The 24,499-nt window shown below is 42.5% G+C and overlaps 2 protein-coding genes across 2 annotated transcripts in view; both read left to right on the top strand.

Moving 5' to 3' along the window:
* The window catches only part of GDF11 (growth differentiation factor 11), a 168,426-nt gene that overhangs the window by 86,654 nt on the left and 57,273 nt on the right, over positions 1–24,499 (top strand). The window lies entirely within an intron of this gene.
* On the top strand, positions 18,207–18,826 carry LOC138793630 (CXXC motif containing zinc binding protein-like). Its single transcript, XM_069972290.1, has one exon. It carries the CDS (start codon positions 18,329–18,331, stop codon positions 18,683–18,685), a length of 357 nt encoding a protein of 118 aa, XP_069828391.1. The 5' UTR covers positions 18,207–18,328; the 3' UTR covers positions 18,686–18,826.

Below are 24,499 nucleotides of genomic sequence, written 5' to 3'. Positions count from 1 at the left end.
GTATAATGGCAAAAAAACCCTGAAATTATAAAAGGCCGCAAAATTTCCCAGGTCTCTGTCATGTCTGCGGCCTGTGGTTGAGTCAGGTGACGCACAGCGGCCACATATGGGGGATTGGTAGAAACATTGAAATAAGCAGAATAAATAGTAAGTGATATTTCTTAGTTAGTATTTGCTGTATTAGAGGAAAAAATGGATTAAAATGGAAAATCTGCCAAAAAAAGAAAATTTTAAATTTCTCCTCCAACCTGCTTAAAGCGACTCTGTACCCACTTTGTGCCCCCCACAACTACTCATACCTTCTTGTAGCTGATGATAAGTTCTTGCTGGTGGTATGTTTACCATCGCTGGTGTCGCTTTCCAGTGCCCGAAAATCATACTTTACTGTAGCTGGAACCGTGTCTAAGAGGCATGGCCTAGAGCAATCGTGCCCTAGGCCAGCACCGCCTGTGTGGTGGTCTTTTCTGTCTCCCCCCGCCTCCCGCTCCGCCCGCTGACCGCCCTCTGTCCAGCGCCCAGTCATGGCAATGATTGCGAATGCGCCGCCTTGTAACCCCCCGGCGCCGACGCGATGACGTGTTTGGGTCACCGCCGCCTCTCTGGTGTGGCCGCTCAGCGACATCCCCGCGAAGTTCCTGGCCTTTCCCCGCCTCTCTTGCCTGTCCCCGCCCCCCCACCGCATACCATGGTGCTGCCCGCTGCCATCATCAGCTGGTCGTCTTCCTGGCCCATGCGCCATTGCCCTCCCAATGTTTATGCTGTTCACGGTAAAATTTGCATATTATTTGTTTTCCTCTGGTAGGTTGTTACGTTAAAACTTTTCTCCTTAAAAAAAAAAAATGTGTGTGTGTGTTAAAACATTTACATTGCCATTTTCTGACCCCTATAACTTTTTTAAAATGTTTTGGCTACAGAGCTGTATTACTGTTTCCTTAAAAATAAGACATCCTTTGAAAATATTGGAGGATTTACAGGATAGCTTAAAATAAGACATCCCCTGAAAATAAGGCATCCCCCAAATCTAAGACCCCCGCTGACACCAGGGCTGTGTCGGGTCATGCTGGTTTGTGATGACAACTATTGTACAGTATATAATGAATGTTCTTTTTTCTTGTTCAACAATAAGTGTGAATTCTCCATGGAAAAATAAGACATCCCCTGAAAATAAGACATAGTGCCTTTGAGAGCAAAAATTAATATAAGACACTGTCTTATTTTCGGGGAAACACTGTAGTTTTCATTGTTACCATGATTGTGTAGATTAGACCATTTGATCACATTTTATTCCATTTGGAATGAGTAAACCACTCTACTGCTCCTACACATCAATGCAACATGTATATGTCAGATTGCATTTAAAGGGAATGTGTCATCAGAAAATATTAAATGTTAAATATATTTTTAAAGTGTACCTGTCATTATAACTTTCAAAATCTAAATTAACAGTATACGAGGGGCTGCTGATAAGTCTTTGGCTTTACCCAGAAACGAGATAGGAAGATGTCAACACACTTCTTACATCAATATTCCAAGTTCTGTAAGACTTGCAAAAAGAAGGATTTCAGTTGTGACCTAAACCAGTTATTCACCGATTCTCCAGTATGAGTTGTGCACACCATCAACGATCTCCAGAACAACCACCATTCTCAGTCGTCCAGGATGTTCCTCATCATTGGTGCTGAAGTGGCTCGTTTTAAATTTGGCAACCCAGCTCTTAACGGTAGAATATGAAGGGCAGTGATCCCCAATGTCTGAGACATATCACCATGAATATCCTTGCAGACTTTTCTTGCGAAAACATGAATTGTATCACTTCTCTGCTCTCATTTGCTGTGAATATCGCCTTAGACTCCGCCATTTTGTTTTCCTGCGTTCCTGGATCACTGTTGCCATAAGCTACATACACAAAATTTATAAAACATATGTTAGACACATAAGGCTTTTATGTGATGTAACATGCGTTACCATACAAACAAAAAAAGAACACAAAGCAGCCCCTCGTATGTGAAAAAAATCAAGTTTCCAATACACATTATTATTTTTTTTAAGTTATCATGCTGTGAAACAAAGCCATACCTACTTATATCCAGGTCCAGTCTCCTAAAGGCAGCTTTTTAGTCTTTTGCTGGGTGAAAAAAAAGAGACTAAATGCAGAAACAAAGCCTGTACAGAGTGTCATGGCTAGGGATGAGCGAACCGAACCCTTACGAACCAGATTCGTTACGAACTTTGCAAAAAGTTCGGTTCAGTACCGAACCGAACTTTCAAAAAGTTTGTGACGAAGTTCGTTAAAATCGCAATGGCGTCACAAAACTGTACTTTAATCAGAGAATAGAACAGGCTACAATGGATTATTACTCCTATAATCCTTTGTATCCTGTTATTATGTGAATATCAAGGTGTGTGACGTCACTCCAGGAACAGGAAGTGCCTGAGCGTCCATGCTCTTTCTCATTGTGTGTCTAGACTGCAGAGAGAGAGGAGGTGTACGTTAGGCAGAGAGGGAAAACACATAGATTACATATCAAAACAACTGGATAAGTACAGGGAGAGATAGAGAAGGAGTATATATTGTTTGTGACACAAGCCGGAGAGAGGAAGATAAAAAAAAAAAAAAATCGCAAGATACAGGGAAAGCTTGATAAGCTCATACATAGTGAAAGAGGCTGAGAAATCAAGAGTTAGGTAGAGAGAGGGAGAGAGCCATCTAACTCAAAAATCGTGATATCTAGGGAGAGATAGGGAGATAAAAAAAAGAAATAGGGAGAGAAAAGTGAGAAGAGTCACTCAGGACACGTAGCATTGAACCAGCTACTGTTCCGTGACAGAGAGGAGACGCTAGACGTTTGTTTGTGATCCGCTGTTCTAGGTGACGCTAAGTCAGCGCCTCACAAAAGCTGTCCGTTTGTGCTCTGCTGGTTGCCGTTAACCACGGCTAGCTGCCCGCAACGAAAAAAGTTTTAAAAAAACCTTAAAAAAAAAAAATTGGTTTGTTTGTTATCACAAAAGCTGTCCGTTTGTGCTCTGCTGGTTGCCGTCAAACCCCTCTAGCCACCCGCAACCAAAAAAGTAAAAAAAAAACCTTCAGAAGAAATAAAAAAAAACGTTTATTTGTTTGTTTGTGATCAGCTGTTCTATTTGAGATAAAGTCAGCGCCCCACAAAAGCTGTCCGTTTGTGCTCTCCTGGTTGCTGTCAAACCCCTCTAGCCACCCGCAACCAAAAAAGTTAAAAAAAAACCTTCAAAAAAAATTTAAAAAAGTTTGTTTGTTTGTTTGTGATCAGCTGTTCTATTTGAGACAAAGTCAGCGCCCCACAAAAGCTGTCCGTTTGTGCTCTGCTGGTTGCTGTCAAACCCCTCTAGCCACCCGCAACCAAAAAAGTAAAAAAAAAACCCTTCAAAAAAAATAAAAAAAAGTTTGTTTGTTTGTTTGTGATCAGCTGTTCTATTTGAGGCAAAGTCAGCGCCCCACAAAAGCTGTCCGTTTGTGCTCTGCTGGTTGCTGTCAAACCCCTCTAGCCACCCGCAACCAAAAAAGTTTTTAAAAAAACCTTAAAAAAATAATAATTTTGGTTTGTTTGTTTGTGATCAGCTGTTCTATTTCGATCAACTGCTGCCTCATCCTCTTCAAGTAGCCTCTCCTTGATAAGACTGGCCTGGAATCGATAAACTGCTGCTGCCTCCTCCTCAAGCAGCCTCTCCTCAATAATACTGGCATGGAATCGATCAACTGCTGCCTCCTGCTCCTGAAGTAGTCTGTTTTTAATAATCCTGGCCTGGAATCGATCAACTGCTGCCTCATCCTCCTCAAGTAGCCTCTCCTCAATAATACTTGCCTGGAATCGATCAACTGCTGCCTCATCCTCCTCAAGTAGCCTCTCCTCAATAATACTGGCCTGGAATCGATAAACTGCTGCCTCATCCTCCTCAAGTAGCCTCTCCTCGATAAGACTGGCCTGGAATCGATAAACTGCTGCCTCATCCTCCTCAAGTAGCCTCTCCTCAATAATACTGGCCTGGAATCGATCAACTGCTGCCTCATCCTCCTCAAGTAGCCTCTCCTCGATAAGACTAGCCTGGAATCGATAAACTGCTGCTGCCTCCTCCTCCTCCTCAAGTAGCCTCTCCTCAATAATACTGGCCTGGAATCAATCAACTGCTGCCTCCTGCTCCTGAAGTAGTCTGTTTTTAATAATCCTGGCCTGGAATCGATCAACTGCTGCCTTATCCTCCTCAAGTAGCCTGTCCTCAATAATACTGGCCTGGAATCGATCAACTGCTGCCTCCTGCTCCTGAAGTAGTCTGTTTTTAATAATCCTGGCCTGGAATCGATCAACTGCTGCCTCATCCTCCTCAATTAGCCTGTCCTCAATAATACTGGCCTGGAATCAATCAACTGCTGCCTGCTCCTCATCAAGTAGCCTCTCCTTGATAATCCTGGCCTGGAATCGATCAACTGCTGCCTCATCCTCCTCAAGTAGCCTTTCCTTGATAATCCTGGCCTTGAATCGATCAACTGCTGCCTCATCCTCCTCAAGTAGCCTCTCCTCAATAATACTGGACTGGAATCAATCAACTGCTGCCTCCTCCTGCTCTTCTAGTAGTCTCTTTTTAATTATACTGGCCTGGAATCGATCAACTGCTGCCTGCTCCTCATCAATTAGCCTCTCCTCCATAATACTGGCCTGGAATCGATCAACTGCTGCCTCCTCCTCAAGTAGCCTCTCCTCAATAATACTGGACTGGAATCAATCAACTGCTGCCTCCTCCTGCTGCTCAACTTGTCTCTTCTAAACACTACTGGCCTGGGTGCAATCAAGTGCCGCCGCATCCTCCTTGTAAACTTTTTTTTCCAATATTTTTTTCACTATTTTGGCACTTTTATTCACTATATTTTATTAATTTTATTCCTATTATTATTATTATTATTATTATTATTATTATTATTATTATTATTATTTTTCTCATTATTTTTGGAAATTTTATTTTCCCACTTTTTTCATTGTAATAGCAACTGCAACTAAACAAAACTATACCCTATCACACTCCCACTATTGTAGCTGCAATTATTCAGCCGTCAGAGCAAGGTTCGTTTTCGGTTTCGGTTCGGCCCGATCCGAAATTCACAAAAGTTCGCCGGATCGAACCGAACCGAACTTTTCAAAAGTTCGCTCATCCCTAGTCATGGCTCAATGTGTCCAACAATCACATGACTGCCTTCTCTGCGAGCGCAGATGACCAGGGCTCCCTGCATTAAGTCTCTTTTTTTTTTTCTAAACAGTTTAACCCCTTAAGGACAGAGCCAATTAAAATTTTTGCGTTTTCGCTTTTTCCCCCTTGTGCTTAGTAGTTTGCAATGACAGGCTGAATTTTTTTATAAAGTACACTGCGAAACCAGAAAAAAAATAAATGTGTGGTGAAATTGAAAAAAAAAACAACGCATTTTGTTTATTTGGGGGATATTTGTTTTTACGCCATTCGCCCTGGGGTATAACTGACTTGTTATGCATGTTCCTCAAGTTGTTACAATTAAAATGATATGTAACATGTATAACTTTTCTTGTATCTGATGGCCTGTAAAAAATTCAAACCATTGTTAACAAAATTATGTTCCTTTAAATCACTCTATTCCCAGGCTTATAGCGCTTTTATCCTTTGGTCTATGGGGCTGTGTGAGGTGTAATTTTTTGCGCCATGATGTTTACTTTCTATCGGTACCTTGATTGCACATATACGACTTTTTGATCGCTTTTTATTACAATTTTTCTGGATTTGATGCGACCAAAAATGCGCAATTTTGCACTTTGGGATTTTTTTGCACTTACGCCGTTTACCGTGCGAGATCAGTAATGTGATTAATTAATAGTTCGGGCGATTACGGACGCGGTGATAGCAAACATTTTTATTTATTTATTTGTTTATTTTTATTTGTAAAATGGGAAAAGGGGGGTGATTCAGACTTTTATTAGGGGAGGGGGCTTTTTATTGATAACAACATTTTTTTTTTTTTACACATATACTAGAAGCCTCCCTGGGGGACTGTGTCTTACAATATACAAGACACAGTTTTTATAGTATAAATGCCATAAACTATAACAAAAGCTATATAAAATAAATATCACTGTAATTGTACTGACCTGATGAATAACGATAATATGTCATATGTAACGTATAGTAAACAGCGTACAAAAAATGATTAAAAAAAAGCTGCTAAATTGTGTTTTTTATTCGTACCACCTCATAAAAAAATAAATAAAAATTGATAAGGGTCTCACATGTCCCCCTGAATGGTAGAGATGGAAACGTCAACTCGTCTTACACAAATATTTTGGCACCGCAAGGCCTCTGTGACATGGTATAATGGCAAAAAAAAAATGAAATTATAAAAGGCCGCAAAATTCCCCAGGTCTCTGTCATGTCTGCGGCCTGTGGTTGAGTCAGGTGATGCACTGCGGCCACATATGGGGGATTGGTAGAAACATTGGAATAAGCTGAATAAATAGTAAGTGATATTTCTTGCTGTATTAGAGGAAAAAATTGATTAAAATGGAAAATCTGCCAAATAATTTTAATTTTCAATTTTAAATTTCTCCTCCAACCTGCTTAAAGCGACTCTGTACCCACTTTGTGCCCCCCACAACTACTCATACCTTCCTGTAGCTGATGATAAGTTCTTGCTGGTGGTATGTTTACCATCGCTGGTGTCGCTTTCCAGTGCCCGAAAATCATACTTTACTGTAGCTGGAACCGTGTCTAAGAGGCATGGCCTAGAGCAATCGTGCCCTAGGCCAGCACCGCCTGTGTGGTGGTCTTCTCTGTCTCCCCCGCCTCCCTCTCCGCCCGCTGACCGCCCTCTGTCCGGCGCCCAGTCATGGCAATGATTGCGAATGCGCCGCCTCGTAACTCCCCAGCGGCGACACGATGACGTGTTTGGGTCACCGCCGCCTCTCTCGTGTGGCCGCTCAGCGCCATCCCCGCGAAGTTCCTGGCCTTTCCACACCTCTCTTGCCTGTCCCCGCCCCCCCCCACCGCATACCATGGTGCTGCCCGCTGCCACCATCAGCTGGTCGTCTTCATGCCCATGGGCCATTGCCCTCCCAAGCCGCGCACGCGCAGTGATGCTGACGGCTTTCTCCGACTAGCCGCGTGTATCACTGCGTGTGCGCGGGTTGTGGGCGCAATGGCGCATGGGCCGGGAAGAAGACCAGCTGATGATAACAGCGGGCGGCACCATGGTATGCGGTGGGGGGCGGGGACAGGCAAGAGAGGCGGGGAAAGGCCAGGAACTTCAGAAACACAGGGCGGGAATAGCGCTGAGCGGCCACACTAGAGAGGTGGCGGTGACCCAAACACGTCATTGCGTCAGCGCTGGGGGGTTACGAGGCGGCGCATGCGCAATCAATGCGATGACTGGGCGCTGGACAGAGGGCGGTCAGCGGGCGGAGCGAGAGGCGGGGAAGACAGAGAAGACCACCACACAGGCGGTGCTGGCCAAGGCACGATCGCTCTAGACCACGCCTCTTAGACACGGTTCCAGCTACAGTAAAGTATGATTTTCGGGCACTGGAAAGCGACACCAGCGATGATAAACATACCACCAGCAAGAACTTATCGTCAGCTACAGGAAGGTATGATTAGTTGTGGGGGGCACAAAGTGGGTACAGAGTCGCTTTAAATTTTTACAAAACACCTAAAGGGTTAATAAAAGGACGTTTACCAAATGACATCACCATAAAGTAGACATGTTGTAGATGTTGCAGTAATAATTAGTTTATGTGACATGACTATTTTTCTTAGGGAAAACAAGAGAATTTTGAATGTAAAGAAACATAAATTTTTCAAGCTTTTGCGCAAATGTGTTTTTTACAAAAAACTACTGAATTTATCCACCAAAGTATACCACAAACATGAACAGGAATTTGTCACAAAAAAACATTAAAAGCATTGCAGAGTTAAAAAAAGGCCCTAGGCATTAGGGCCAAAACAGGCTGCAGAGGCAAGGGGTTAAATATTCCGGAAACTTGGTGTTTTCCATCTCACCACAAGGTCTATAGCCAAACGTAGAATTTCTGTTCCTTTTTTACTGATGTAGAGGAGGCTACTGTAAAGTGATCTCTATGGAATAACAGCAATTTGTGACACCAGTAGACAGATAGCATCAGTATAAGATCATACCAGCTTCCTGTGGAATGACCTCTACAAAGGTCACAGAGTGCTGTCACTGTCACAGAGTATTGGCTACTGAAAAAGATAATAACAAAATGTGAGCTTTCAGGGCTACAGTACTGGCGTCTTCATCAGGCAAGGTGTAAGACAATAACTTATAAATATAAGTTATATAAATAATATATAATATAAATTACACTTTTACACAAAAGGACAACACGCAATAGAGAGGTAACTTGACAAATAGTAGAAAACAGAAACATCAATATGTTGGGGGAAGATTAACCAGTGGGGCTGTAAATTGTTGGGGTGGGACTTAGATAAGCAGTGTAGAAGTTTTATTGTCCTGATAAAGGTCTGGTCCATGGTTTTGATGGCTTTCCAAGCTCTGAGGGGCATGTTCCTTAAAGGGGTACTCCAGCAAAAAAGTTTTTGTTTCAAATCAACTGGTTTCAGAACGTTACCTAGATTTGTAATTTACTCCTACTTACAAATCTCCAGTTTTCCTGTACTTATCAGATGCTGTATGTCCTGCATGAAGGGGTGTATTCTTTCCAGTCTGACACAGTGCCCTCTGCTGCCACCCTTGGCCATGTCAGGAACTGTCCAGAACAGGAGAGGTTTTCTATGGGGATTTGCTGCAGCTCTGAACAGTTTCTGACAGAAGTGGCAACAGAGAGACTGGAGAGAATATACAACTTCCTGCAGAACAGACAGCAGCTGATAATTACTGTAAGACTGGAGATAGTTAAATAGAAATAAATTATAAATCTTTATCTGAAAGAAACAGATTTTCGCCAAAGTACCCCTTTAAGGTATGTAGAATGACATAAATTCATGGCACATATTAATTTCTAATCTCAGAGTGTTAAAGGTTGTTATAAATTTATATTCACAGACTTACCTTTCCCACTGGCACTTAAAATGTCCTTTTATATAAACACTTTCATAAGTATGATGTTGTGGTGTGGCATACCGAAATGTGCCACAGGCAGCTGTCATTTTAACCTTTACTATATACCGATGAGAGTTTATTCTTGTCCTTAGTCTCTGCCCTGTTTCCCTACATAGAGACCCCCAGTAGGACTTTTCGTACTTACAATTAAGTAAATTACATTCAATGCAGGTGAATGTGCCTGTAGTCCTATGTTTGGGATCTATATCCTGTCCATGGTAATTACAGTATGTATGGACAAGTCTCACATTTTTCTGGTTGCAAGGAAAGGTTCCTGGAGTTGTTGAAGAAGATAGTGAGTTCCTTTCAATGATACTTCTCACATTGGGGAGCTACCTCATACACAGGCGTGGCCTTGAAATATAAATATAGAGGCCTGGAAATATCAATTTTTTATGGTTGTTTTTCTGTAATATAGGATGTAGTTTCCCCTCAGCAATTCCAGATGTGAGTTGTAGGTGACTACCGGAGGTACTTAAAGGAGAAGTCCTACGAAAATTTTTATTGAAGTATTGTATTGCCCCCCAAAAGTTATACAAATCACCAATATACACTTATTACGGGAAATGCTTATAAAATGTTGAGGCTCCTAAGATCCTTTCTATTCACATGTGCGGTTGTACCTGAGGTAAAACATGTGCGGTTGTACCTGATGGCTTGACTATAGATAATGGAGGTATGTTGAGGTATGTTGGGCAGTCAACTGGTGTCTGGTACAGTGATGTCTCTATTTTTTGTCCTGTATTTTGATCCAGAAAGTTTATTTTGGTAAAAGAGTAGTTGAGTGTTAGTGTGATGGAACCGATTGAAATGTTCATGAAATATATTTAGTTGTTCAGATTCTGTCCAGATGATTAGAATATCATCCATATAACAATAGTAGGCCTGAGGCTTGATAGGGCAGGAGGACAGAAAATAATTTTTAAGCTTGACAATGAAAAGAGAGTACGCTTAATAATGTTTCACATTCATCTCAAAAGGACAAGTCCTGTCTATTGTATTTCTTGTTCATGAGGCCAGTAAATGTACAGAAAAATAAATAAAAAAAAGATTACACTCAGAAAACAGAATCCGAACAACAGAACAGAGAAAGAACATGTTTTAGTATCTGGCCCTACTCGGTAAAAGAAGGCAATATACTGTATGTCTTTTAAATGCGTTGTCAGGTTTGACAGCAGTATCTAAATGGTTAAGTAGATGGCACAATGATCTCTCCTTATTGGCTATTAGCGTTGGCCCCAGTTGCTGAACGTAACCGGGTGTTGCTGGGTAATGAGTTTGCTCACATCCCAAGCCTTCTCCATACCAGCTCCAGAACAGCCCCAGGACAAAAATAAATGTCGTGGGCCACTAAATGGGTTAACGTCTGTTGCCTGGATGCATTCTGGGCTTTATTGACCAAATTGTATATAGATATATTTATATACAATTTTTTTTAACATATATTAGCTAAACAGATATAACTTTTTATTGTTAGGTTATTAACCTTCTCCCACCACTGGGCAGTAAATTAATGTCGCTGCTGCCTATGCCTGATGTTGCAGCGACATTAATTTACGCCGAAGGATGACACAGGCACAGGAGCTACGCCTATGTCATCTGCGGCAGGTCCCGGCCGTCAGTGATAGCCTGAGACCAGCCGTGCTCCGGTGCTGAGCGTTAACCCTATAGATACTGCTGTCATCACGACCACAGCATCTATAGGGCTTCTGAGAGAGAATCCTCCCTCTTCAGAGGGAGAATTCTCTGTCCGCTGTCCATCAGGGCTCTGTGAAGTAAAATGCATTTTAAGAAATATTGGTATTTAAAGGGGTATTATTGTCTTAAATAATATAAACTTGTAGGGCTTATCAGGTTAAATATTTTTTGCAAATACATTCATTTAGAGAACTTGGCTCCTTCTCCTGATATAACTGCTCTTTCCTTCCCATTGTTGACAGCGCGTTTTCTAGAGTCCTGACCACTGCTCTACTCTAAAAGTATTGCACATTATATATATATATATATTATACTGTACATTATATATACATTAAAGTATATGTACATTATATAAGACGCACGCCTCTTAGTAAAGCCAGCAGAACTTGCGCTTGCTGCAGGCTTACGCAGAAATCCAGATTTCTGCATGGTTTACATCTGTTTCCCAGCGTAAACCATGACAACTAAACCATTGCCTTACTGCACCCAGAGCAGTTGTAGATTTCTGCATGGTTTACATCTGTTTCCAGACGTAAACCATGACAACTAAACCATTGCCTTACTGCCCCCCCCCCCCCCGCCTGTCTATCTGACAAGTGTTGCCTACAGCTGACCTACACCAAGGTAAAGGTACGAATACAGCACTTTTTCATAATTGTGCCCCTATATCTCTATAACGCATTCCTCATCTTGCACGATAAACGGCGTAAGTGCAAGAACCCAAAAACTTCGCAAATTTTTGTCACATCAACTTTAGAAAATATGTATATCTATATCATAAAAATGAAATTCTGTCTGTCTGTCCGTCTGTCCCATATAGACTTCTAAACGCCTGAACCGTTTGACCCCAAATTTGGCCCACAGATACATTGGGTGCCCGGGAAGCTTAGAGCGAAGGTCCCGTCCTTGCCAAATGTACAGGAGGAGAGGGGGAAGGGGAAGACAGCCCCATAGAAATGAATGGGAAAATCTCTACACTGCACACATAGGTGATATAATTAGCTGCACCTCTGCCCAGCAGAAACGGCAGTTGGGAGCCTTAGCAACCAATAGGATTACTACTTTCATTTTCACAGGGAGCAATGGTTGCTAGGGCAGCTGCCTCACAACATCCACAGAAATAACTGGTAGACCCCCTACTCCATCTATACAGTACATGTATATACAGGGCACTACAGGTATACAGGACCCCCTACCCCAACTATACAGTACATGTATACAGGGCAGTATTACCAGCTGCTGCTGCCCTAAGCACTAAACCTGAGGACGCCCCATCTTCACTTACTAATAAGCATCAGGATAGATTGGTAGATAATAGCTCCAGAGGTCACATTTAACACCGCCACACCAGGCCTGACCAATACTGCCATATCAGACGTGACCAATACCGCCATACCAGACCTGACCAATACCGCCATACTGTGACTGGATAACACCGCCATACCAGACCTGACCAATACCACCATACTGTGACTGGATAACACTGTCATACCAGACCTGACCAATACCACCATACTGTGACTGGATAACACTGCCATACCAGACCTGACCAATACCGCCACATTGTGACTGGATAACACTGTCATACCAGACCTAACCAATACCACCATACTGTGACTGGATAACACCGCTATACCATACCTGAGCAATACCGAAACACTGTGACTGGATAACACCGCCATACCAGACCTGACCAATACCAACACACTGTTACTGGATAACACTGCCATACCAGACCTGACCAATACTACCATACCCCACTTCGAAAAGACACTAGATTTTCTGGCAAGTCTGAACAGGAGGTGGAAGACTAGAAAAATAAAATAAAATAAAAAGTTGTTTTCTTCCGCCAGCTCCCTGGTGCTGCCCCCATGCAAGGTGCTGCCCTAGGCAGACCATGAGTGCCTAATGGTAAATATGACCCTGCAGGTATACAGAACACTACAGGTATACAGGACCCCAAAACTATACACTACAGGTGAACGGGACCCCCACCAGCTATATACTACAGGTATACAGGACCACAAACTATACACTACAGGTATACAGGACCTCCACCAACTCTATACTACAGGTATACAGGACCTCCACCGACTATATACTACAGGTACACAGGACCTCAAACTATACACTACAGGTATACAGGACCTCCACCAACTATATACTACAGGTATACAGGACCTCAAACTATACACTACAGGTATACAGGACCTCCACCAACTATATACTACAGATATACAGCACCCTCACCAACTCTATACTAAAGGTATACAGGACCCAAAACTTGACACTACAGGTATACAGGAACTCCACCAACTCCATACTACAGGTATACATCACCTCCACCAACTCTATACTACAGGTATACAGGACCCTCAAACTATACAGTACAGGTATACAGGATCCATGAACTGTATACTACAGAACACTACAGGTATACAGGACCCCAAAAGTATACACTACAGGTATACAGGACCTCCACCAACTATATACTACAGGTATACAGGACCCCAAACTATACACTACAGATATACAGGAACCCAAAGTTATACACTACAGGTATACAGCACCCCCACCAACTATACTACAGGTATACAGGACCCCAAACTATACACTACAGGTTTACAGGACCCCAAAATTATACACTACAGGTATACAGGAACTCCACCAACTATATACTATAGGTATACAGAACCCTCAAACTATACAATCCAGGTATACGGGACCCCCGAACTATATACTTCAGGTAAACAAGATCTCCACCAACTCTATACTACAGGTATACAGCACCTCCACCAACTCTGTACTACAGGTATACAGGACCCTTAAACTATACACTACAGGTATACAGGACCTCCACCAACTATAAATTACACATATACAGGACCCCAAACGCTACACTACAGGTATACGGGACCCCAAAACTATACACTATAAGTATACAGGACATCCACCAACTATACACTACAGGTATACAGGACCCCAAAACTATACACTACAGGTATACAGAACCTCCGTCAACTATATACTACAGGTATACAGGACCCCAAAACTATACACTATAGGTATACAGGACCCCCGAACTATATACTACAGGTATTCAAAACCTCCACCAACTAAACACTACAGGTATCCAGGACCCTTAAACTATAAACTACAGGTATAGAAGACCTCCATCAACTATACATTACAGGTATACAGCACTTTCACCAACTATATATTACAGGTATACAGGACCCCCAACTATACAGTACAGGTATACAGGACCTCTACCAGCCTCTACCAGGTATACAGTACTTCCCAAACTATACAGTACAGATATACAGCCCCCCCCCAAATTATACACTACTAGTATACAGGACCTCCCTCAACTATACACTACAGGTATACAGCCCCCACCCCAACTACACACGACAGGTATACAGGACCCCCTCAACTATACACTACAGGTATACAGCCCCCCCAACTATACACTACAGGTATACAAGACGGATGTTTGACATTTTTAGTTTATTTCTAATGTGCATAAGCTACAATTTACATAAACAGTGCAGAACTGTCGGGTATATAGGGACATATAGGGCTACTGGCGATTTCCCCTTAAACAAAAAAAAACAAGGACATAGATTGGCCTCCTGGGCACCTTAGAATAAATCTAATTAGCACACTGACACTTTACTCCCGGGCAGCGCCGGGTACATTTTCTAGTAAAAAAATATAGGAGCAACCTACCAATAGAAAGTACCAATAGAAAGTACAGAACATGGCACAAAAATACACTTCAAACAGCCCCATAGATCAAAAAATAAAAGCTTTTAAGGATGGTAACAGAACCATTTTAAACACATTTAGTTTTTTTTTGTTTTTTTTAAAGGCTTTAATATTTTTAAAGCAGTCAAATAAAATAAAAATTATATAAGTTGCCTACTGTTGTAATTATACTGACTTGGGAAACATAGATAACATGTCAGTTTTAACATAGCATGAACAGCAAAAGTACGAAACTCCCTGAAATGAAAATACATAGCTTTTTCTTCAATTTCACTGCGCAAATAATTTAGCGTAGTGAAATTTTTATGGAAAAATTTAGTGTATCGTAGCAAAGTACAATATGTGTCACGAAAAATAAGGGCTCCATGTGGGTCTGTAAGTGGAAAAATGCAAGCTCTATGGCCTTTTAAACATGAGGAGGAAAAAACGAAAAAGGAAAAACAATAATTGGCTTTGTCCTTGAGGGGTTAAGTTTAGTGTATTGAGAAAAGGGGCTTTTTATATATTTCACAGGTTATAGAGAATATAAAGGTGGAGGACAAAAAAGGTCTTTTCTGGGCCCTAAGTGTTTAGAAAGTGACATAGGAAAGGGTTTGCCTGTTTGCCGATGACACAAGAGTATGCAGTAGGGTTGATCTTTCTGGAGATGTCTGTATATTGGAAAATGCTAAATGCATTACAACCTAAGGGCCTTGCACAGTGAGTAAAAGAGGCTGAATTTATAAGTGGAGTCTGCGCAGTGGATTCCGCCTATAATTCTGCCTGTTCTATTTCTTTGATGGGATTTCTCTTGCGCCTTTCCTCTCCTCTTAAAGAATGAACAGTAAACCAGTAAAGAGTTCAACCTTGCTTTGACGAGTATGTGGAGTGGTACATCCAGAAGTACTTGACCTCTGACATTTGTCAGAAAAGACTCGGCAAAAACAGGGGAGCATTGTTGCAATAAGTGTAGTTTCTCCAACCCCTGGCTAGTCTTTGTAATACCTCTGCTGGATGCAGGACTTGACTGAAGACTGTAGACTTGAAGACTGATGACCCTCTCAGCGTGGACATGCAGGTTCCCCTCAGGTGTAGTTGCACCTCTGGTGGCTTAGCACTGCATACTGTAGTTATGAAGTCAGGAACACAGGAACAGTAGCTTTGTTAGCGTTCGGCTCTGGCTAGTGGCAAGACCACTGGAAGAAGACTCTCAGTTACTACAATCTCAGGAATAGACTCAGACTAGAAAATAAGAACTCTCAGGCCTGCACTAACCACCCTATATATCTATTAGGGAGTGTTTACTATTGGTGGTGGTGACCTGAGGTAACTTGGTCAGTGATTGGGCAGAAGACACAATGACACTTTGATCAAGGCCCTGATTAACCCTTTAGCAGACTTGCTGAATAGAACATCAGGAAAGAACACAGTAAATGCAGTATAACATCCTTCATCACACTCTTTGAGGGAAGCACCTTCCTGTAGCCCCAATACACCTGACAGAATCACTTACAGAATCGAGTACTACCTATAACTTACAGATGTAAGAAGGGGCGCCATACAAACAAAATGCCATCACTAAAATGGTTATTTCCTCCATCTCATCCATTAATGGAATTTACTAATATTTTTTTGTGACATGAATGCTATTTACCTTTTGTTATCCAACTTCTTAGTCGGTTCATCCACACTACCATTAACAATCTGCAGTTATCTCTGAACTCCTTGTGAATTTGTCTTGCACCAACACACTGTAGAAAGGGGTAATAGGAACAGTTACAAACTATGGGGGAGTTTTGTCAAACATGATATAAAGTGAAACTGTATCAAAACTCTTGAGGGTTACCTGGAGGGATACACCTCAGAGAAGACAAAACCAGGGCAAACATAGAAAGCATAGGATTACCGCCATCATTAGTGCAATAAACATGTATGAGGCACAACAGTTTAAATTGCATAGATGGGATGTACAAGAACTGAGAAAAGGGGGTATAGAAAGAATACAGGATGCCTTTGTAGAGGGGAAACTTAGAACCTGGTTAGATTTGCAAAGGAAATATAGCTTGAAAGGTATAAGTTGGCTTGAGTATGGGAGACTACAATACGCATATATGTCATTAAAAGAGAAGGGTTTATTTTTGGTGCAAGAATCCCCAGAAGTATTAAGTTTACTGGTAATGGAAAATAGGAAAAAGGGACTATCAAGAATTTACTCTAAGATTAGGGACTATGTATATAAAGATATGCCAGTAAAGAGTCGGGATAAATGGGAAAGTGATCTGGGTAAATTCTCGGAGGAAGAATGGCATAGAATTATGCAAAATATCAAATTAGTCTCCGTAAATAGTAATCACCAAATGATACAGTTTAAGGCCATGTTCACACTACGTATATTTGAGGCTGTATTTGGTCCTCAAGTCAGATCCTCATAGCAACCAAAATCAGGAGTGGATTGAAAACACAGACAGGCTCTGTTCACATAATGTTGAAATTGAGTGGATGGCCGTCATTTAATGGCAAATATTTGCTCTTATTTTAAAACAACGGCTGTTATATTGAAATAATGGCAGTTATTTACCGTTATATGACGGCCATCCACTCAGTTTCAACATTGTTTTGGTTGCTATGAGGCCTGAAATATACAGCTTTAAATATACGTAGTGTGAACCCAGCCTTATATTGTTAATAGACTATATTATACCCCATCTTTTCTAGCCAAAATAAGAAAGAGAGATTCCCCGAAATGTGTAAGATGCGAAGGAAGTCCGGGAGATTGGTTGCATTTAATGTGGGATTGTCCAAAAATAAGAGATTATTGGAGTGCAGTGATAGTAAGAGAAGTCCAACTTGAGGTACCATTTACACCAGGTCTAGTGCTGCTGGGGGAGGATTCCCAAGTAAAAAAGAAAAAAGATAGATTGAGATTAAATAAACTACTTTTCATAGCAAGACTGCAAGTGGTTAAGAATTGGATGCCCCCTAATACTCCGAGTGTGGCAAGCTGAAGGGAAGCTTGCAGGTTATATGGAAGTTATGAAAAGAAAGACTCAGGTAGGAAATAAGGAGGAAGTGCTGACGAATTACTTGTGTTGAATAATGTACTGAATGTATGTATTATAATGACATTTGCTCGGGGGAGAGGGAGGGGATTTTGGGGAGGTAGGGAAGGAATTTGGAATATTTATATTGAAGTTATTATTGAAATAAAGAAATAAAGATGGAAAAGAAAAAAAGAAAAAAAAAAGTGTTTGCTCAGTGATCAGCTGATCGCTGCTCCTATCCCACTGTAGCCGCCTGTTCAGATGATAATTTTTTTATATATACAGGATTTTAGGTGACAGCAGTAAGGAGCTGGGACACCGTCCTCTCTGCTGCCACCAATGTTCATACAGGGAACTGCAGGGTTGTGTAAGCCCGGACCCCGGTCTGATCCAGCCGCACACAGAGCACTAGTGATACACAGGGAATATACATTACACAGGGAGCAGGGTTCCTCCCAGAGACCCCTTTACGTTATGTTTAAGTTTTAGTAGGGTCAGGGTTTTTTTTCGTTGCTATTTGCCCTCACTAATCCCGGATCTGATATCGTCTTCTGCTTTTTGTGAACTATTATAAAGTGTTCAGTTTCCTCCTCTTGTAGAAGTTTGCGTTGCAGTTAAAGGCGACTCTAGAGAACATCACGAGGCTGCGGCCGGTGGGCGATGATTTCCGCTGGTTCCTAAAGTTGAAATGTGGAAACTGTGGCGAAGTGTCGGATAAATGGCAGTTATCACCTCCATGGACAGTGTCCCTCTGAAAGGTGGGAGAGGCAGCGCCAGTATGGTCCAGAAGTGTAAGCTGTGCTCACGAGAGAACTCCATAGATATATTGACTGCCTCGCTGCAGCCGTATAACGCTGAAGACAATGAACGGTTTAAAACAATCGTGGAGTTTGAGTGTCGGGGTCTGGAGCCGGTGGATTTCCAGCCTCAGGCCGGATTTGCTGCAGAAGGAGCAGAGACCGGGACTCCATTCAATGACATAAACTTACAGGAAAAGGACTGGACGGATTATGACGAGAAAGCGAAAGAAGCTGTGGGGATCTACGAGGTGACGCATCAGTTTAAGAAGTGCTAACACCATCCCGTTTCTACATTATTTATCAAGAGGTCAGCAGCAATCCACTGGGAAGCATTACACGGCCAATACGACGGACATTACCAAAACTTTCACATTCAGCCCTGTGAGTTCCGGTGTAAATAACTCAGGTGTCTGGAATAAAACTCTAATACGTTAAAAAAAAAAAACTATGGGGGAGATTTGTCAAACATGGTATAAAGTGAAACTGTATCAAAACTCTTGAGGGTTACCTGGAGGGATACACCTCAGAGAAGACAAAACCAGGGCAAACATAGAAAGCATAGGATTAATGCCATCATTAGTGCAATAAACATGTATGAGGCACAACAGTTTAAATTGCATAGATGGTACAGGGGACTTAAACGTTACAGGGCATGTAACAGGGGACACACTAAACTTTGTTGGCCAAAATGACTCAGTCACAGAAAGTTTCGCCAGCCTGTAAAAAAGCACAAGTTGACAAGTTTACATGCCAAAAGACTATTTTTTGGACTTTTTCACATGCTTTTACTGGACACGCTTTTACTTCAAGTATGGTATCTTTGCAATTTAAACTGTTGTGCCTTATAAATGTTTATTGCACTAAAGGTGGCATCAACCTTGTTATGCTATGTTTGCCTTGGTTTTGTCTTTGTCTGATATGCCTCGCTCCACTTAACCCCTTTGTTTCTGTACAGTGGGTCTGCGCCTGAGTGGTAGCTAGCTCTTCCCATGGTGCCAAACACAGTTTGTAAATGTTCCTATTACCCTTTTCTACGGTGTGTTGGTGCAGGACAAAATCACAAGGAGTTCAGAGATAACTGCAAAATATTAATGGTAGTGTAGAGGAGCTGACTAAGAAGTTGGATAACACAAGGTATATACAGTAGCAACATTGCATTAGTGGATGAGATGGAGGAAATTATTGCCTTTTTTAACCTGAGATAGGTGGTTACTCCATGTAGGGATGGCATTTTGTTTGTATGGAGCCCCTTTTACTTAAGTAAGACATAGGTAATACTCGATTCCGTAAGTGATTTTCTCAGGTGCATAAGGAAGCCAGAGGGTTAATTAAAGAGCAATCCATTTTAAAGGAGAAGTCATGTGAAATTAAACAAAGGAAAAAGCCAGGTTGGTGCGAGGAAACAATATACAAACTATTTTTACCTGTCTCCGTGTCAAATAGCACTGCTTCTAGGTCGTGTTGACACCCACCAGCCACCTGCAGCTCTTCCAGCTGCAACATCATGTACCTAGATGATTCATTGCCTGCTCAGCCAATCAGTTACTGGGGTGGGACAACGCCCCAGTCATTGACTGGCTGAGCAAGCAGTCACTCAGCTGAGCCATGATGTTGCAGCTGGAAGAGCTGGTTATGTGACATACCCGTCTTCCAGCTGAAATTGACATCCGGCAGCTGTCATCGGGACCTGGCTGCGATGTTACAGAGGTGCAGGGATGCGTGAGTTTACTTTGTTAATTATTTTCCCCACACTCCCTTTCCTTCCTCACATTCTTCAATTTTGCAGGGCTTCTTCTTTAACAAAAAACAAGTAATGTTTTTTATTGGCTATGCCAGTTACTTTGGTAGCTTTGTGTCAAACTTCACCTCAATCACAGCATCATTTACCAACTTGCCAAAAGGTGAAAATTGGTGATACAGTCCCCAGAAGCAGAGAGATTGTAATTCAGGACCCAAACTAATGAAACTGTCAGATAGAACAAGGAGACACACAGTACCTTTCACATATGCAACTGTGCTTCCAGATTTGAGAAAAATTACTCTTTTTTTTTTTAGTGCAAGGAATCAAGAAGGCTTTCCTGGGCTCCTGAACTGCTAAGGGCCATAACGGCTCTTTTCTTCCCTTCCCAAACCTGACTTTGCTTGGGGCTCAGCTTCCAGTTGACTGCAATGGGAGGGAGAGTGATGAGGCTTTTCAGCTTCCTGCCCTTTGAGAGCTTAGAAAAGACTCTTTGCACCAGAGATTATAAGCATTTACAGTATGTACTGTATGTTATGGATGCTCAGACCAGACAAATATCTGAAAGACACCATGTGTTTCTTTAACCTAACAACTGTATAACAGAGGCAGCATTTTAGAACTGACTTGCAACTGGCGCTAAAGCGAACTGAAGAGACCACCTGCGCACTGTGGCGGTCTATTCCTAAGCACCGGCCCAGCATGAAACACTGAGGTAGGCCCCCAGTGTGACAAAACCCCCTCCCCCTTCATTAATTCACAGGGGCCATTCAAGAAAAGAACCTCGGCACCGGCCGTCCCGCGCCAGCACTGGTCTTTTCATGTAAAAACCAAAGCGATGTAACTAGTTGTACATTCGCTTTAAAGCCTGTAAGCATATACTAGTTTAACCCCTTAATGAAAACACCAATCTTTATTTTTGCATTTTTGTTTTTTCCTATTTGCCTTTTTAAAGCCATAACTCTTTTGTCCATTAAAACAAATGTAAGGGCTTGTTTTTTGTGGTACCAAGTAGGGATGAGCGAACTTTTAAAAAAACGTTCGGTCCAGTTCGATACAGCGAACTTTCGTAAAGTTCGGATTCGTACGAACCGAACCTAAAACGAACCTTGCAATAACGGCTGAATAATTGCAGCTACAATAGTGGGAGTCTGATAGGGTATAGTTTCGTTTAGTTGCAGTTGCTATTACAATGAAAAAAGTGAAAAAACCAAAGTGCAAAAATAGTGAAAAAAAATTAGCCAAGGTGTAAGTGATTACACAGGACATAAGACACAAAGTTCCTTGGACCAAGTAGGGTGAAAAACAGACATTTGACAGTGGAACCAGCAGCAGTAATAGTACTGTATTGGACCCAGTGTGGAGGAGGGGGAGGATGGGGAGGAGGAGGCAGTAACACTTGATTGCAAACAGCCCAGTATGGTTGAAAAGAGACTATTGGAGGAGGCGGCACCACTTGATTGCACCAAGCCCAGAATGATTGGGAACAGACTATTTTAGGAGGAGAAGGCAGTACCTGATTGCACCCAGGCCAGTATGATTGAGAACAGACTATTCATGGAGGAGGATGGTCAGCCTTGGAGTGGTGGCCTGGGATTCCTCGCTGATGATGTTGGTCACCGTACTTTTCCAGAATACGGACGAGTGGGATGATGTCCTTGATGCCTGCTCACAGAGTCGCGTCCATAAAAGGGATCAACAATTGGCACGACATGTTCGAAGAAACATGTGCCATACAAGGTGTATGATTTCCTGCTGCACTGCAGAGAAAAGGTTCCTCCCTTTGTGGGCTACAACACTTCCTACCGTTAGTTGACCTTGGCTCAGCCATTCATATATCTCCTACCTGATGGTCCGGAGAAGCTCCTTCCCACTGTGGCTTCGTTCACCCAGGCTCACAAAATGGAGGACAGCCTGAGAGCACCAGGCCTGACATCGTTGGTAAGACACCGGGGCAGGTTGGACTGCAGTCAAAGCGGTGGATGGTTGCAAGCTGGTGGAGGCAGAACTTTTGCAGAACTGGCCCCCTAAAGCAGCGTTTCCCAACCGGGGTGCCGCGGCACACTGGTGTGCCGTGAGAACCCGCCAGCTGTGCCGCGGGATCCCGGTCGGAAATTAGAAACTGTCCCTTTAATATCCCTAGAAGCTGCGGCCGCGCAGCTTCTAGGGATATGCCGATGGATTAATGTTCCGCCCGCTCACACAGTGAGCGGGCGAAACATTCAATCGCGCACAATGTCAGAGCAGGACCTGTCAGCGTCCTGCTCTGACATTGACTCCCATAGGCCGCGGCACTTCATGCCAGCAGCCTATGGGAGGCCGGGACGTGACCTCTCCGGCAGGCGTGATGATGTGACGTCATCACGCCTGCCGGAGGTTCAGTCGCCGCGGCTCACAGGACGGAGCCTGAAGAGGAGGGAGAACACACAGCACTGATTAGGTGAGTATGATGGTTTGTTGTTTTGTTTTTTTTAAAACTATTGGTGCATATTCTCATACTGCAGGGGGCATTATATGGGGGCATACTGCAGGGGGCATTATATGGGGGCATACTGCAAGGGGCATTATATGGGGGCATACTGCAGGGGACATTAATATATGGGGGCATACTGCAGGGGGCATTAATATATGGGGGCATACTGCAGGGGGCATTATATGGGGGCATACTGCAGGGGACATTAATATATGGGGGCATACTGCAGGGGGCATTAATATATGGGGGCATACTGCAGGGGGCATTATATGGGGGCATACTGCAGGGGGCATTATATGGGGGCATACTGCAGGGGGCATTAATATATGGGGGCATACTGCAGGGGGCATTAATATATGGGGGCATACTGCAGGGGGCATTATTAATATATGGGGCATACTGCAGAGGGCATTATTAATATATGGGGGCATACTGCAGAGGGCATTATTATTATATGGGGGCATACTGCAGGGGGCATTATTATTATATGGGGGCATACTGCAGAGGGCATTATTAATATATGGGGGCATACTGCAGAGGGCATTATTAATATATGGGGGCATACTGCAGGGGGCATTATTATTATATGGGGGCATACTGCAGGGGGCATTATTATTATATGGGGCATACTGCAGGGGGCATTATTACTGTATGAGGGCAAAGCAGGGGGCCCTTGTTCTCTGGCCTCATGGCCATAGTACGTCTCATTGTACCCCTTTATACTGCAGTTATATGAGCCACATAATTATCAGCACCATATACTGTGGCTATACAGTGCACATCACCACAGTATATGGTGCTGATAATTATGTGCTCATATACGTGGGACTGTATGTATGAGTTTACATGGGACTGTATGTGTATATATATATATATATATATATATATATATATATATATATATATGGGAATACATGGGACTGTATGTATGAGGTTACATGGGATTGTATATATGAGGGGGTTATCCTTTTTTATTTCACTTTTTTTAAAATGAATAATTTATTGAAAGGATCTCTGCCCGGCATATGTCACTCTTGAGGGCTTAAAAAGCAGCTCTTGTGGTGATAAGAAGCTGATTTAAAACCCCCAAGAGTGAACTCCGTGAACTATATGTATAATATGTACTGTTTTAGTGTCATTTTGTGCCATTTTGGTTGGTGGTGTGCCCCGGGATTTTTTAAGTATAAAAAGTGTGCCGCGGCTCAAAAAAGGTTGAAAATCACTGCCCTAAAGCACCGGGGAGTTGACAGTGGCAAGAATGGGCTAACTTTCTGGTGGTCTTCTGGGGGAATGTTGACCCAATGGACAGTAACAGACATGTACTGCCCTTGCCCATAATTAAAGGACCAGACATCAGCACTGGGGTGCACGGTCTTGGACACCAAGATACCCAATGAGTCGCTAACATTTTTCTACACAACTGTGCAGTGATGGGACAGCCAATGGGACAGCTGATGGGACTTTTTTGGGGGACTTTTTTGTTTCTGGGACAGTGATGGGACTTTTATTTGGAGGGGTTTTTTTTCTGGGACAGTGATGGGATTTTTTTTTTTCCTGGGACAGTGATGGGACTTTTTTTTATTTCTCAAACAGTGATGGGACTTTTTTGGGACTTTTTTTTGTTTCTCAGACAGTGATGGAACTTTTTGTTGTTGCAGCTAAACAAGGTTCTTCTATTTTTTGAACCTTATTGTAAAGATATGAACTGATTTTCCCTTAATAAATTCGATAAGCTTGAACACTGAAGTTGGTTTCATGTGTCTTGGTTAATACTCACAGACAGCTGTCACATTACATTTTTGAATAGGCAGCACCCAGGTATATCTGAGGAGACTAATTTAAAGTCTCACCTTAACAGGGCTGACGTCACACAACTTA

This window comes from Dendropsophus ebraccatus, chromosome 5 (genome assembly GCF_027789765.1).
Source record: "Dendropsophus ebraccatus isolate aDenEbr1 chromosome 5, aDenEbr1.pat, whole genome shotgun sequence".
Classification (NCBI taxonomy): Eukaryota; Metazoa; Chordata; class Amphibia; order Anura; family Hylidae; genus Dendropsophus; species Dendropsophus ebraccatus.
Note: the sequence above shows the minus strand (reverse complement) of the source record. Positions and strands in the feature narration are given on the sequence as shown.

Coding starts and splice junctions, on each gene's coding strand:
- LOC138793630 (XM_069972290.1), top strand. CDS start 18,329: ATGGCAGTTATCACCTCCATGGACAGTGTCCCTCTGAAAGGTGGGAGA.